Source organism: Kwoniella shandongensis, chromosome 6 (assembly GCF_008629635.2).
Source record: "Kwoniella shandongensis chromosome 6, complete sequence".
In the NCBI taxonomy this organism is placed as follows: domain Eukaryota; kingdom Fungi; phylum Basidiomycota; class Tremellomycetes; order Tremellales; family Cryptococcaceae; genus Kwoniella; species Kwoniella shandongensis.
The window spans coordinates 1,118,459-1,132,854 of record NC_089292.1 but is presented as its reverse complement, the minus strand read 5'-3'; the positions used below and the strand labels follow the sequence as shown (position 1 = coordinate 1,132,854).

Genomic DNA, 14,396 nt, shown 5'->3' with positions numbered 1-14,396 from the left:
AAAGAACAGGCGATAGTACGCGTCGATAGAACCCGATGTATGAACAGCGTCGCCTGTCGCCTTGATAACTTTATGACGACGACGGATCAGATGAAGAGGAACTCAAGTTTAATGAGAAGAGTAAGAAGACGAAGCAATCTTCAGAATACACTCATAACTTACGCACTGATCATTATTCACTCGCAACCACCATACCATCCCTTCGAATAATTGGTCCCGTAACTGCTCAACCTCCACTTTACACGATGGGTGGCAAATCTTGTAGCTGTTGTAATATGATGCATAATCGTGTCCCACTAATCCTGCTTGAAGCACACGCGTATGAGAAACCTCAGAATTATATGATCTATCGTCCCAATACACAAGTACACCCATCCCTACTCGCTACCATGTCGCCAGATGTACACTGACCAGTGCTCTTCACTTAATGGGCAACCTTGTTTGGAGAGAATTTGGATCTCGCTCGAAGCGCAGCTCCGTATTTCATAAGCACCATAGGGATCGGTGCGAGGAGGAGTGCAATGAAGCCGAGCAAGGAAGATGCCCATTGAGCTGTCACGCAAATAAGTCAGCATTGCTGGTCATGGTCTTGTCGAACAGACTACTCACTGCCTAGTTTCTCGAACATCTGGTTGGCGAAAAGAGGGAATGCAGCACCAAACAGAGATCGTACAACAGCTGAGTTGAATGACAAGAAGATTCAGATGTGCTCTTCAGAAAGAAACAAGTATGACGTAGCGTCATCCAACTCACTAGCACTTGCAAGAGCGGAAGCAGCCGACCAGAGATAAACATCGATGATATAGTTGAACCTGTCACACCCGGAAGTCAGGACGAAGTGCTACTAGCTTGACATGACGAACGGAAGACGACTCACAAGCTGACAAACATTCCTAATGCTCCAACGCCAAGCAGTGCACCAGCTAAGACGGGACTGATCCAGTGGATGGACGAGTACGAGGTCCAACCGAACCAGAACATGGCAATGACCAATGACCATCCGGAGATGACACATAGCTCCAATCGCATTTCAGGTTTGGGAGGAGCTGGCGCAACAGCTTTAGCATGTCGTTGAAATCGAGGTTCGATGACGGTCATAAAGCTATGTCGAGTCATGACAATCAGCTATTTGACCTCGGAATTGGCTACCAACACGCTTATGTCACTCACAGTATGACAGCACTGACACCACCGCAGAAGAAACCGAGGAAAGCGAGACCTTCTTCACCAGTGTTGAATCCGTGGTTCTGTACAAAGACAAAAGGATATGCCTCGAACAAGAGATAAACGACACCGTATACGAAACTCATATAGAGTGTGACCGCTTGGAGCATAGGTTCGAGCGCTATGTGTGGTGTAATGCGTGAGTGATATGGTCTAATCCGATCTGATCGTGATTGACTTACCAAGGATGATAAATGGTCTGAAGAGAATATCGTTGACTCTAGCTTTAGCAGATTTGTTGGTTCGTTCGACTGTGGACGATAGATTTGGTCAACCAGGGTATCATGAGGTTCGAAAGGAGAGAATCCCAACTCACGAGGCGCATACCATCTTTGCTCCTGGGTATCTTTTCTCAATCTCTTGGCCTTGTCCGCGAGAAGCTTGGGCGCATAGGTCTCGGGGACGAAGAAGATGATGACGGCGAGACAGAAACCGGCAAACATGGTGAGGATCCAGTAAACCCATCTCCAGTTCTGTTTTTTTGGATCGTGGTTTGAGTCAGCTTCAGATTTCAAGATCACGACGCAGACACGATGACTTACGGTACCAGAGACTTCGATAAAACCAGCGACTATAGGACCGATCGATGGACCAGCAAAGGGAGCCAAGGCGAACAGACTCATCGCTTGACCTCTATGATCTCCATCCCAAATATCGGCTAGCAGAGCTCCAGAGTTGGTCAATGGTGCCGCTGCGAAAGTCCCGCCCAAGAATCTGAAGATCAAGATTGACGCCGTGTTCTTCGAGAGAGCACATCCGACTTGCATACCCGTGTAAACGATAAAGGTTCCAATGAAGATGGGTCGTCGACCGTACGCCTCGGATAATGGACCCCAGAGTATAGGACCGACACAGTATCCGGCGACGAAGAGAGAGATGGTGAGAACGGCGACTTCTTGGGATATACCAAAGTAGACGATCATGTCTTTGGCGATACCGGAAGGTGCGGACGAGGCGAAAGTCGAGTTGAGAACGAGAAGACCAGAGATACCTGTGAGAACCCATCGATACAGGACACCCCAGTTCTGTACGAGTCGAGATCAAGTCAGTAGGACGATAATAACGTGTGATACGCTGCGTGAATACGGGAACTCACCTTTGGGTTAGTCTTTTCTCCAGGTTCAAAAGCAACCACCCATGGGTCAGGACCCTTCTCTTCCAATTCCCGTTCTCGTTCCTCCTCGTCTTCTCTACTTCTCACCGCTGTCAATCCACGCTCCGCATCGATACCTGAAGGAGCGACACCACCGAACGGACTGACACCTGGCGGAGTCGAGTATTGTCTTGTGATGGGAACCATACCGGCGCCTCTGACGGGTTCGTGTCCAGCATGGGTTGTAGCATGATGAGCTACAGCTGTACCCGATGTTGTTCTTTCGAGTATCCGATCATTATCGTCCGTCTGTCTGAAAAGAGAAGGTTTGTTATACGCATCTGCAAGATTATGATGATGATGATGATGATGATGATGTTTCTCGTCTCCGTTTCCGTCTCCGTTGTTATCGGAAAGTCCTAGTTCAGCTACTGCGGCGGCGACGAGTGGACCACCTGGTTTTCCTCCGACAGTCCCGGCTTGATGATCCTTTTCACTGAATTCTCCGATCTCCTTTGAACCAGGCTGAGGTCGTCCATGAAGACCACCTATACCAGCCGGGATATTACTAATATTACCGTCCAATGTCGGCGTGGAACTTTCGGTTTCCGAGTCGTTGGTCGGATCTGTTGTTTGTGCAGCGATGGGGTGATCGTGAGCAGATGCGTTAATGGGGAATGTCGTGGGTGCAGTTCGTATACGGTTCAAACCTGGGTGTTGTTGCGAGTCGTGATCGTGATCTTGTTGGAGAGTTTGATCGACATTTCGTTCGCTAGATGCAGATGGCTGTACAGTGTTGTTGAGGTTTGAGTTGGAGCCGGAGCCAGAGCTAGAGCTCAAGGGCGCTCCCAATACGACTTGTGGAGCCATGCGAGTGAGCAGTCTGTGTATGTTTGTCTATTGATATTGGCGGTGTATGATTATTGGTCTAGGCAAGCAGTGCACACGAAGTGAACAGCTATCGTTCAACACAGATCGTCGGTAAAAACTGACAGTGGGGAGCCAGGCGAGGGGGATGATCGTGAAGAGTTGACCCAGTGACCACGGATACTTCAATGTACAATGAAAGAAGGATACGTTTATGTTATTATACTTGATGATATGATGAAAGTGATGCATGCAAGAATTATCTTAACAACCTACATCCAGGCAAGCAGTCACGCAGTCAATATGCTGTTACATGATTTGGATTGCTGATTGCTGATTGCTGATTCATCTCATCTCATCTTGATCAAAACCCTATTTACTTGTGAATCAGTTCACAACGTCACCCCTTCCCCTTCTGCTCAAAGCCAAGCTCCAGCCAAGCTCCGACCAGAAACAGTACTACTCTCCCGCATGACCCAAAATACATTCTCACTCAATACAATCACTTGCCGGCTGCCGGGACTGCCAAAAGGATTACCATCCTTTACGTAAATGATTCATGGAAATTCCTTTGCTTACGGGCGTAAATACTCGTAATCTCCGTGAATCGGCTTTCGTCTTTCGGCTTAGAGGCTACGACCCGTGGGTGAGAGAACCGGTTGAGCGCCGTCGCCAACACCGAAGCAGCAACATGATACAGTATCTGATACGCAGTCGCTTCACCCCTGATCGTTTTACAAAGCATTCACATACATCAAGCGGGGGCGCACTCCAGCCTGAATTAAACCTTTTCATACGCCTTGCCCTTTGATCTCCACTGCCTCATCCTTTCCTTGCCTCCACCGTAAAAGTACACACCGGCACCAACGGGCAACACCAAGAAGAACACCAAGAATATGAGATACTTGAAAGGAGATGAAAGCGTAGAATAAGTGGTTGGGAAATCGGGATCATCCAAATCGTACTCCTGTGAAGCAGCGATCAAGTCTTCGTCCTCCTCCGTATCGACTGGAGATACTTGTCCATCTTCTTGTTCGGTTGACTGGAGGGAACAGCAGAAGAAGAGATGCATGGCTTCAGATATTGATCTTTTCAGAGGATGACAAGCTCTCGAACGCTCTCACGCTCAGAGCTCAATACGGAAAGGTACCTGGTTGCCCTCTTCGTCCACCTCGTGTTCAATAGGAAGCTACGCGGAGTAACGTCATCAGCTATCGTCCCGACAGTTGATGTGATTGTTTAGCTTACCTCGCCAGATGCAGCAATGGTGACAGCCTCGGCGGGCTTGTCACCTCTGCCAGTCTTGACGTTCTCCATGGCGTAGACAACGTCCATACCCTCGATGACATGACCGAAGACGACCTGTGCATGAGGTCAGTGCTGATTTGCGCATGAGGCCATGTTACAAACTCACGTGTCGGCCGTCGAGCCAGTTGGTCTTGATGGTGCAGATGAAGAACTGTACCAGGCATATTTAGCGATAGTACTCGCGACTGCTATTCAGCACCGAGTTACTTACCTGAGAACCGTTGGTGTCTTTACCCGAGTTGGCCATGGCTAATATGGGTAGAAATCAACGGTCAGTCTCCTTACGGTCACGAGAACACGAGAAACGCACAAAGTACACCAGGACCAGTGTGCTTCAACTTGAAGTTCTCGTCGGGGAACTATTGATGCGTAGGGGTTTTCCGTCAGTTAGCCTGTCCAGATCTCGTTAACCAAACACCCGGTAACTCACCTTGGCACCGTAGATGGATTTTCCACCAGTTCCATCACCCCTTGTGAAATCACCACCCTGGATCCTGCATACCAAGAACGACGTCAGCGTCATCACATCAAATGACATTGTTTCACGCTTACATGAAGTTCTTGATGATTCGGTGGAAGGAAGATCCTTGGAACCCGAATCCCAAATCTTCACCCTCGGCATTCTTGCCAGCGGCCAAAGCTCGGAAGTTCTCAACAGTCTTGGGAACGGTCCTGCAAAACGATTATGAAGCGAGAGTGTCAGCTAACGTTTCACCTATGCTTGACGCGCTGCGGTATTGCCAAGCTTACTTTCCGTACAAACCCATGACGACTCGACCGAGGGGTTTACCTCCGTGCTCAACGTCAAAGTAGACCTGAGCACGTTCCAGAAAGCATCAGCTGGGTATTCGACACTTCACAATTAGAAAGGAGCGGACTAACCTTGTGGGTGATCACGGGTCCCTTGGCGGCCTCTGCTTGAGGAGAGAGGAGGAACATGATCGCGACCAAGACGGCGGCGAGGAGGGGGAAGAGAGATCGTGCCATCGTGAATGCTCTGAGTTGGACTTGGTATTGCAAGTCTTGTCAAGAATCCGAGATGAAATAATAGAAGACAGTTATGTAGGGTGAGATGAGGCAGTGAGGGGTGAGCGAGACGTGGAGGTGACTGGTCTGAACGGGATTTTGGCAAGTGTGGCACCGGGGCGCGACGCGTCGAGAGGTTGACTTTTGGAAGCGGGAACTTGCAATGTTCGAAGCGGCAACTTCACAAGACACTCTTTGCATCACTCAGTGTCCTTCAGTCTCAGATCAATACTACAATCACTTGTCTAAACCCACATAACAATTAATCACGATGGACGAATCCGACCCCATCACCAACTTCTTCCCCGAATCCACGCCTTCCACCCAATCTACAATCCTCTACACCGCGCTCTCCCTCAAACCCACCGCTACAAGCGACGAGATCCGTAAATCATATCGAAAACTAGCACTCCTCCATCATCCAGATAAACACACTTACAAAACCGCATCTGAAAGAGAAGAACAGAACAAGCTCTTCCAGAAGATCGGTTTCGCTTATGCTGTATTGAGTGATGAAGGGAGAAAGAAGAGATATGATAGGACAGGGAGGACGGATGATAAGTTTGTAGAGGTTGAAGAGATGGGTTGGGAAGCGTATTTCGAGAGTCTGTACAAGAGAGTCGATAGGAAGATATTGGATGAGGATAAGAAGCGGTATCAAGGTGGGTATATCCCAGCTTTCACAATAGTCACAATAGTTGTTATTACTCCTAGATCTTCTCTGTGGCGATGCTGACGTTTTGCTTTCTTTCACTTCCGCAGGCTCAGAAGAAGAGAAGGAAGACATCATCGAAGCATACACCTCAACATCAGGCTCACTCCCCGACATATTATCTTACATCCCGCATTCTACATCATCCGACGAATCCCGTTTCATAAAATTAATCAACGACCTAATCTCATCCGACGAATTGACTTCTACCCCGAAATGGCGCAAGTCGTCAACTGACGAGAAAGCCCAAGCGAAGAGATTGAAAGCTGGAGAGAAGGCCGCGAAGGAGGCTGAAAAAGCTGCTAAGGAATTAGGAGTTTGGGAAGAATTCTATGGGAATGGGGAGAAAGGCAAGAGGATGAACGATGATGAACAACAGAAGAAAGATGACGGAGAGGGAGAGGGTGCGTTGCAAGCTTTGATTTTGAAAAGACAGAGGGAGAGGGAAGGTGGATTGAATAGACTAGAAGAGAAATACAGGAAGATCGAAGAAGAGGAGAGGGAGAGGAAGAGAGCTAAAAAGTCGAAGAAGGGGAAGAAGAATGGCGCGGATGACGAGGAAGCAGCAGGAGACGGTATGCCTGTGAGTACAGCTACGAGTTTCTATCCTCTCGGAGAAGACCAGCTGACATGCGAATGCAACGATAGGCCATCAGCGATGCAGATTTCGAAGCGCTGCAGGCCAAGATGTTTGCGAAGAAGGACGCAAAGGACGAAGCGCCTGCACCGGCAAAGAAAGCAAAGTCAAAGTCCAAGTTGAGGGCGTAGTGTAGCCTGATCGCTCGCTCGCTCTTTCCAGCATACCTCGCGTTTACCATGTCCCATACCATTTTAGTAATGTTGTAATTTGTCCATGCAAGCTACTTGTTAAGCAACACCGCGGGCGTGCTGAGGACTTGTTATTGGAGTGTCCTAGCAGACGTTCTGCGTTGCAATCGAATTCGGCCCGTTCATACCTTCCTACAAGATTACATCCTTTAAACTACATTACGACTAAAACATAGATCTGTCATTCAACCGCCACTCTTTCAGTGGACCCCACCAAGACCATCCGGACCCTTGACCTCTCCCTATCGCCTGTTGTCCTTGTCCATCTGCTTTTTCTTTCCCCTTCTTCTTCGCTGCATTCCGTCTTCTTGCCGCTGCAGCTTCCCCTGACGAGCTCGTATCGTTACTCGAGTCTATATCTTCCCAATCGCCATCGGCTCCTTCGACTCCTACACCATCTGCGTTGGTTGTCCCGCTCGGTCCCGCAGTTGACCGATCACGATCACCATTCAACAGTCTGTTGTCCGCCATGATCTCCCCTGCTTGTCGTAATCTTCTCGCGCTTTCTTCGTGTTCTCGAATTCCGAATCTACCCAACCCCCAACCTACATCGTCCCCACTCGGAGCTCCTGCTGCCATCGAACGATGAACCTGAGCTAATCCCGCTGCTATTCCACCATTACTACTCCCGCTGGTATTGATACCTCCTCGTAGATCCCCTCGTCTGTGCTCTTTATCATCTCCTCCATCTGCAAACACTTTTTGTCTTCTTTCCGCTCTGTTCAGAGCCAATTGTTTCGCCGCTTCCTCGTGTGCTTTTCTCAATCGTCTCATGTAGACCACCAACCAAGTAGTCGGATAGGCGAACAATTGTCCCAGACTACTAGGAGGATGGAGCGATGGAGTAGCTGATGTTGAAGACGTTTCCGAATTGGTCGATTGTCTATTCGTTCCACCGCCGTTTCCGCCAGCTCTTGAATTAGAGTTTGTCACAGATTCGCCTCCCGACGGACCTGCTTCGAACTCCACATGTTGTGAATCCTCTCTGGTCTCCCTTCTTCGTCCCAGATCATCCATCTCGATCCCTAGGCCACCTTCCTCCGCACGATGTCCATCATTGGAATATGATCGGGCAGTTTGACGTCGTGTCAATGTCCCACTTCGGGAGTTCTTCAAGATTGAGGTGACACCAGAGGTAAAGCCGTCTGCTATACCTGCGAGCGATCCAGCTCGTAATCGACCGGATGCAGTAGCACCAGGAGCTGCTCCTGGAGTGGCTGGAGATCGGGCAGCGGCGGCCGCTGCTCGAGCACGGGAAGCAGCTTTCGCTTGTTTTCGTTTCTTTCTTTCGGCTCGTTCCATGATATCCTGTAACGGTAACACAATCAGCATCGAACGTCTCATAAGCTACCCCTCAAATCTCAGTGCTACTAGTGTGAATGGTAAGGACCCACCTCAACCTCTCCGATACCCATTCCACTCCCAACCCACCACCACCAACCCAACCAGACCTGCCACAGAACCGCCGCAAACAATAAATGCTGCAACCAATCAATCCCGTCCTCTGCAACAGCGACAAAGTTGAAACTTGTCGATACGGCCGCTAAGAACAATGAACCGACGCCAAAGACAGCAGTACCTCCATCGAATCGCCACGCTCGACGACGATTGACGAAGAATCCCCAAATCACCAGGGAGATGGTGAAGATGAGTAAGAGGGTGGAGTTGAAGACGTTTCGAATGGCATCGGAGACATCTAGTACGGTTTGATGGGGTGATAGAGCGGAGAATACTAGAACGGAAGAAGCGATGGCGAGGGGGCCTGATCACGTCGAAACGAAGGAGTCAGTGATACTGGCGATGCGAAATCGGTGCGTCAGAGGCCATACTCACCGAGCACAAAGATGATGAGTCGAGCTTCTGTTCTTGAGGGGTAGAGTAGCGTCAAGAATTGGATATGTGTGATCTACACCCGTACTCCGAGTCAGTTCCATGCTCGTCGTTACCATGCGCCAGTCAGGTCAAACGCGCTTCGACGGTCGAACCAAGCCCCACTTTCGTCGTCGCCTACGCCAACACCACACTCACATTGCTCAACCCATTATTCAAAGCCTGTAACAAGAACCAAGCCGCACATCTCCCCGTGCTCCAAGTATCCGGCGGTATTGAGACTGCCACATAGTCCAAAGAATATGGCCATTCGTCAGCCGAGTCTGAGGATTGTTGGAGGATGATGACGATCTTGATGATTACTGAGATGAGGACGGTGAGGATGGACGATAGTTGGAGGATGTAATTGAGGGGTGCGAGGGGATAATGGTATTGTGTTGTGACTGGTAGATTATAAGCATGGGCCATCAGCACAAGTATGAATCGGCAAGAGGTTAGAGGAGTCTCCCCGTGCTATGCCGTGGTTGAGTTGACAGCGGTTATCCTAGTCCTAGGGAGTATTAAGGGGATGTGTGGTACAACGATACTCACAAAGAAGGTGGATTAGGAGCACGCAAAGCAACGTCACGGTTATCCCATTAACGAGCAGCTGTATAGGTAATGTATATGCAAAAGCAGGTTGATACTCCAAATACGGATCGAGGTCCATCACCTCAGCCGCTATGGGCAAGACGACGTCCATTGTCAGGGGATGGCCAACGTCTTGGGGTATGTATCGATCTGTTATCGATCTTCAGCTGGAGTCGTTGGCGTCGATATCATGATGTGGTGCAGTGCAACCGCGAGACAAGTGACAATGTCAAGTAGGCGGAGTAAGAACGTAATGTCGAAGTAAAGGGGAGTTCGAATGCGAAAACAAAGGGTTCAAAGGTCATCAACAAATGGGATCTGCTCCCGAAGACCGAAAGGGCAACTACCAGCATCTCAAGGTACACTTTCTCCGGCTTTCCATCATCTATTGCTCTTTCTTCATCAACTTGCCACCAATAATCATCATACATACGTCTCTTATAACAGTATCGCATAGACCAGATATCATTGCGAGGGCACCAATTGCAAGTCTGCATCCGCACATACCCATTCGACTCTACATTGCAGCCAGACCGGCTCTGTAAACATGTCCGCTCAAGGCTATACCCCTGAAGAACAGGCTGCTGCTGTGAGTCCGCGGCTTTGATCATTCCACGTCCTGGCAGTAATGTAAGAACCAAACTGACCTATACTTTGGTGTGTTTGTCCTACGTCTCACAGTGGGCAGCTGTGAGTATTGTCCTTTTCATACAATGATTACCACTATCACTGTCAAAAGTGCAATCGCTGACTACTTGCATCTTCGTTCTTGTATCTCTCAGTATTACGCCCAACAAGGATATACCCCTGACCAAATCACCGCTGCTCTCGGCGGTGGTGGGGGCGGTCAATCCTCCTACTCCGCTTCATCGGCAGGTTACGACTACAACTCTTCTTCCGCCGGTGCTGGAGGATCTTCCTCCACTGGACTTTATCCGAATACCACCCTCGCTGCAGCTCTACCGGGAGCTTATCAACCAGTCTACGATGCCGATTTCCTCCAACAATCATCGATCTATACCCCCGAAGGAGCGGCGGAACTAGCGAAATCGGCTGCGGCGCAACAGTCGAAGCAGCCAAAGGCGGGGACTGGCGCACCGGGCAAAAGGGAGACGGTCATCAGGAAAGGGAATGGAAGGACTTGGGAAGATCCGACACTGTTGGAATGGGATCCAAGTGAGTCACAGTCATCATGGTTTATTTTTCGCTCGACTTGGCCCTCCGGACTCCTTTGCACCTGCCCGTAGAATGGACTGTTGCGCACTCTCGTTATGCGCATCTGCCTCTTTCCCTTAACTCTCGTTTCCTCTCAGAACGAGACGAGCCCGTTCATTTCCGCCGTTTTAAGTTTGTTGTTGTACTCGCACCGCCGTTCACTACTTACTCTCCGACCGTACGAGCCACGCTGACCCCCCTGCCTCTCCTCCCCAGAATGGTTCAGACTCTTCGTCGGAGATGTTAGTAACGACGTCAACGAACGTACGATCGACGAGGCATTCAACAAATACCCAAGTTACTGCAAATGCAAAGTCGTCCGAGATCGTCTCAGTTTGAAGGTGAGTAAGGATATTTATTCACTGAAGCAAATATCTGCGCTTCCCCTGTTGAGCTTTGGCGTTGTGACTTAGGCAAGGCTGACGATCTCTTGTACTGATCATCCATCCTCTCAGGCGAAATACGGTTTTATAGCTTTCAAAGATCCGGAAGATTTCCTCAAAGCATGGAAGGAGATGGATGGTGAGTTGGCTTCATCATTCGAACATCACTCTCCCATCACCTACTTTGAGGTCTATTCAATCGACCCACAATCCCCTCCTCGCTCCTCTCTTCTGCGTTTCCACCTTCGTGTCGCCGCTTTCCATTCTCGTCATTTGCTCGAGACTAAGCTGACTCTCTCGGTCAAGGCAAATACGTCGGAAACCGACCGATTCGGCTTAGTAAAGTCCAAGATGACAAATACGGTTCCATTGCCACTGTCAAAGTCAGCGGAAGGAAGGTGGGTCTCGTCTGGCTACTCGCACTGTGCACGTTGCAGATTCAACTGCCGGTGCTGGGACCAAGGTCATGGGAGCGTGTAAGCTGATGTCTGTTTTTGTACGTCTGCTTAGGCTAGGGAATTGGATAAATTGAGGAAGAACCAGGGGAGACCACTGGACGGAAGACCTGTGCCTTGGTAAAAGGTTGTTGTTGCGCTTCTTACCTGGGCAGCGTGGAACCAGTGTGGTAATGCGAGCACGACACTATCGACTCGGTGAAGAACTCGGGTCAGAATGTGAAGAGGTAGTAGAGGTAGAAGTAGATTGCAGGACTGTGCACACTGGGCTTGTTCATGTATACATCACGTTTAGAAAATGCCCAGAATATCAAATAAGAATTGAGAAAAACGAAATATCAAAACAACGTTCGATTACGGTCTTTTTGATGATGACCATCTATGTACCCGTCCGCAACTCAACTAACTATTAACATTATCTTACATATATTTGTGCCCCTTCCTCGTCTTGGCCCGTGTTCACTCTGCACTTGAGGTGGTTCCTCTTCCATATGCACCTCCCCTTCTAGGTGTTGTCCCGGGAGCCAAAGATGCTCCACCTCCTACCGTGCTCGTACCCGGTCTTCTGGGTGTCATACCTGCTGTCGGTCTTCTCGGGGTCATAGCAGGCATCGGGGCGACTTTCGCTGCTGCCGCAACAGTCTCTTCGGATTGTCCCTTCGATTCTGCAGAAGCGAGAGCACGAAGTAATGAGATAGGATCGGTTTTCGGTTTGCTTTGCGATTGTGATTGTGATGTGGAAGTAGGACGTGTGGATACTAATAAAGAGGTGGTATCTGGTCCATCGGTGTCGTGTGGAGGTAATTCGGAAGGTAGTCCGAGTCCTTCTCGAGCACGAAGATCGGATGTGAGAGAGGAGAAAATACCGTCCAGGAATCGAGAGGCTTGTAAGGAGTATTGTAACGCCACATGACTCGATTGTTGTAGTAGGTCAACCTGAAAAGAAACGGATTTGTCAGGGTTTGGTCTCCTTCATTCAGAAACCAAGCTGTCACTCACCTTGTACTCGACATCTGTAAACTCGCCCATGGCCTCCAGATCTCCTTCCCCTTCACTGATCACCCTCTCCGCTACGCTCAAAGCTTGCCTCATCCACCCCTCCGCTTGGCTCATATCAGGCTCGGCATCAAGCGCCTTCTTCTTCTCCAACTTCCTTATCACCTCTTGCTGCTTTGTGTTGGCGGCGTTGATCAGTGCAGACCAATGTGAGCCTTCTTCCTTGTATCTGTGATGGAACAATAATCAGCTTGCATAATTCTGGCCATTTCGCAGAACTTGGAAAGCTGCACTTACTTTCTGATCGCCGCAAGTGTGTCTGATTCCACTTTGCGATTTGTCACATTCCGAGGATGTGGTTTCAGACCGGACATGGCACTGTCTTGGCCCTATGATCGTATACCTTACGGATCAGCATGGTAAATGCGCATACAGCTAGAGAAAGACTCACGGGTGTACCAAGAACACTACTGGTATCCACTGCGCCTCTGTTCATCTTTTGCACAAACTCGTCCATAATCTCCCTTATCATCTTATCCCCTTCGTCTGACCTGACCTCCTTTTCTTTTCCCTTACTCCGACTGGACGATGACTTGACGGGTTTGAGAGCTTCGTCGACTGCTCGATTCGCACACCAGACTAATAACATCCTAGCCTTGATCGGATCTGGATAAGCAGTGGGGATGTGTCGATAAAACAGCTTATGATCTACTGATTTGTGTGGCATTGCTGCGGGCCAGGAAATACACATATCAGCTAACCGGGAAACAAATCAAGATTGTTGCAACAGATTAACGCACTGATTTCTCCCTTGCCCCAACTTGAACTCGCTCTTCCTCCTCTATGATCCAACGAGCTTCTCCTCGCCTGTGCTCCTCGCAACTCTTGATTCTTTCGAATCACAGGCGTTTCACTCTCCATGACCGGCACCACTGATTCCTTTGACAACTCCTGCAATCTTGACATTGACTTTCTTGTCTTCCTCACGAATGCTCCGGTGGGAGGTCCCATGTTCGCTGCCAATTTGGACGATCCAGCTCCTGCTGTCGAAGATGCTGATCCAGCAAACGTCCTTCTAGGTGGAGATGTCGGTCTTGGGGCTGACGGTCTCGGTCTAGCCGATGTTGAAAATCGTAAGTTTTCCACCAGAGGTGCAGGTGCTCTTGTATTTGTATTTCGCATCGAAGCGGTCTCTTCAACGCCCGCTAGAGGGTCATCCGCTGTCCCTATCGCTCCTCGCACAGGTTCGATGCTCTTCCCTCTCGATTTTGGCTTCTTCGAGGTCGTACTCGTATTCGTGTTCAGCATCAATCCTGGTGGTGGAGAAGCTGATTGTTGTCGTTCTCGAATCGCTCGAGTCGATTCTCGTCTTCTGGCAGGTCTCTTTTCAGAAGGAGGAGGACCAAGTTCGAGAGGGAGTTCGTTATCATCTGGAGGTGTGTCGGACGAATTTGGTAATGGGACGGGTTTGGGGTTGAATGCAGCTGCGAGAGACAACGTCCATCCACATCAGCGTATATTCGGGTGGATCTTATACAAAAAAGCAGAATACGTACGTTTCTTTGACTATCACAGGAAGGTAAAAACAACAAATCAACAACAAGCATTAGCGATCCGTCATCACAAAACGCCTGCATCTCTGCTCGATAACATCGTAATTATCACTCACACCACCCTGTTTTCTCTTCTTCTTGTCTGGTTCCCCATCATCCACCTCTTTCGTCGGTATGACGCTCTTCCTCTTCCCGTTCACCATCTTCTTTTCGGTATCTCCCACAATTCGTATTGTTGTTGATGATGATCGTCGAGTTGCCATTCGTTTGTTTATC

General features: G+C 49.3%; 7 protein-coding genes across 7 annotated transcripts; 2 read left to right on the top strand and 5 right to left on the bottom strand.

Annotated features, from left to right (window-relative positions):
* Positions 1-424: 424 nt before the first annotated feature.
* On the bottom strand, positions 425-3,187 carry CI109_103710 (uncharacterized protein; the record flags this gene model as incomplete). Its single annotated transcript, XM_032001787.1, has 9 exons — positions 425-552; positions 610-678; positions 754-812; positions 878-1,102; positions 1,171-1,345; positions 1,407-1,475; positions 1,541-1,697; positions 1,767-2,249; positions 2,321-3,187. The coding sequence occupies 9 exons, from the start codon at positions 3,185-3,187 to the stop codon at positions 425-427; spliced, it is 2,232 nt and encodes a 743-aa protein (XP_031863950.1).
* Positions 3,188-3,965: 778 nt separating this feature from the next.
* CI109_103709 (uncharacterized protein) lies at positions 3,966-4,256 on the bottom strand (the record flags this gene model as incomplete). The annotated part of the gene is made up of 1 exon (XM_065967355.1): positions 3,966-4,256. The coding sequence occupies one exon, from the start codon at positions 4,254-4,256 to the stop codon at positions 3,966-3,968; it is 291 nt and encodes a 96-aa protein (XP_065823427.1).
* A 54-nt stretch (positions 4,257-4,310) lies between these two features.
* CI109_103708 (peptidyl-prolyl cis-trans isomerase B) lies at positions 4,311-5,479 on the bottom strand (the record flags this gene model as incomplete). The annotated part of the gene is made up of 9 exons (XM_032001788.2): positions 4,311-4,373; positions 4,433-4,546; positions 4,599-4,643; positions 4,704-4,741; positions 4,803-4,851; positions 4,923-4,986; positions 5,045-5,164; positions 5,243-5,307; positions 5,375-5,479. The coding sequence occupies 9 exons, from the start codon at positions 5,477-5,479 to the stop codon at positions 4,311-4,313; spliced, it is 663 nt and encodes a 220-aa protein (XP_031863951.2).
* A 310-nt stretch (positions 5,480-5,789) lies between these two features.
* CI109_103707 (uncharacterized protein) lies at positions 5,790-6,998 on the top strand (the record flags this gene model as incomplete). The annotated part of the gene is made up of 3 exons (XM_032001789.1): positions 5,790-6,180; positions 6,281-6,813; positions 6,879-6,998. 3 exons carry the CDS (start codon positions 5,790-5,792, stop codon positions 6,996-6,998), a joined length of 1,044 nt encoding a protein of 347 aa, XP_031863952.1.
* A 225-nt stretch (positions 6,999-7,223) lies between these two features.
* Positions 7,224-9,630, bottom strand: CI109_103706 (uncharacterized protein; the record flags this gene model as incomplete). Its single annotated transcript, XM_032001790.2, has 5 exons — positions 7,224-8,366; positions 8,453-8,820; positions 8,892-8,964; positions 9,087-9,331; positions 9,480-9,630. 5 exons carry the CDS (start codon positions 9,628-9,630, stop codon positions 7,224-7,226), a joined length of 1,980 nt encoding a protein of 659 aa, XP_031863953.2.
* A 435-nt stretch (positions 9,631-10,065) lies between these two features.
* On the top strand, positions 10,066-11,695 carry CI109_103705 (uncharacterized protein; the record flags this gene model as incomplete). Its single annotated transcript, XM_065967354.1, has 6 exons — positions 10,066-10,107; positions 10,301-10,694; positions 10,950-11,074; positions 11,189-11,255; positions 11,423-11,514; positions 11,627-11,695. The coding sequence occupies 6 exons, from the start codon at positions 10,066-10,068 to the stop codon at positions 11,693-11,695; spliced, it is 789 nt and encodes a 262-aa protein (XP_065823426.1).
* A 335-nt stretch (positions 11,696-12,030) lies between these two features.
* Positions 12,031-14,383, bottom strand: CI109_103704 (uncharacterized protein; the record flags this gene model as incomplete). Its single annotated transcript, XM_032001792.1, has 7 exons — positions 12,031-12,507; positions 12,571-12,796; positions 12,865-12,956; positions 13,019-13,296; positions 13,368-14,051; positions 14,124-14,133; positions 14,237-14,383. The coding sequence occupies 7 exons, from the start codon at positions 14,381-14,383 to the stop codon at positions 12,031-12,033; spliced, it is 1,914 nt and encodes a 637-aa protein (XP_031863955.1).
* Positions 14,384-14,396: the final 13 nt, after the last annotated feature.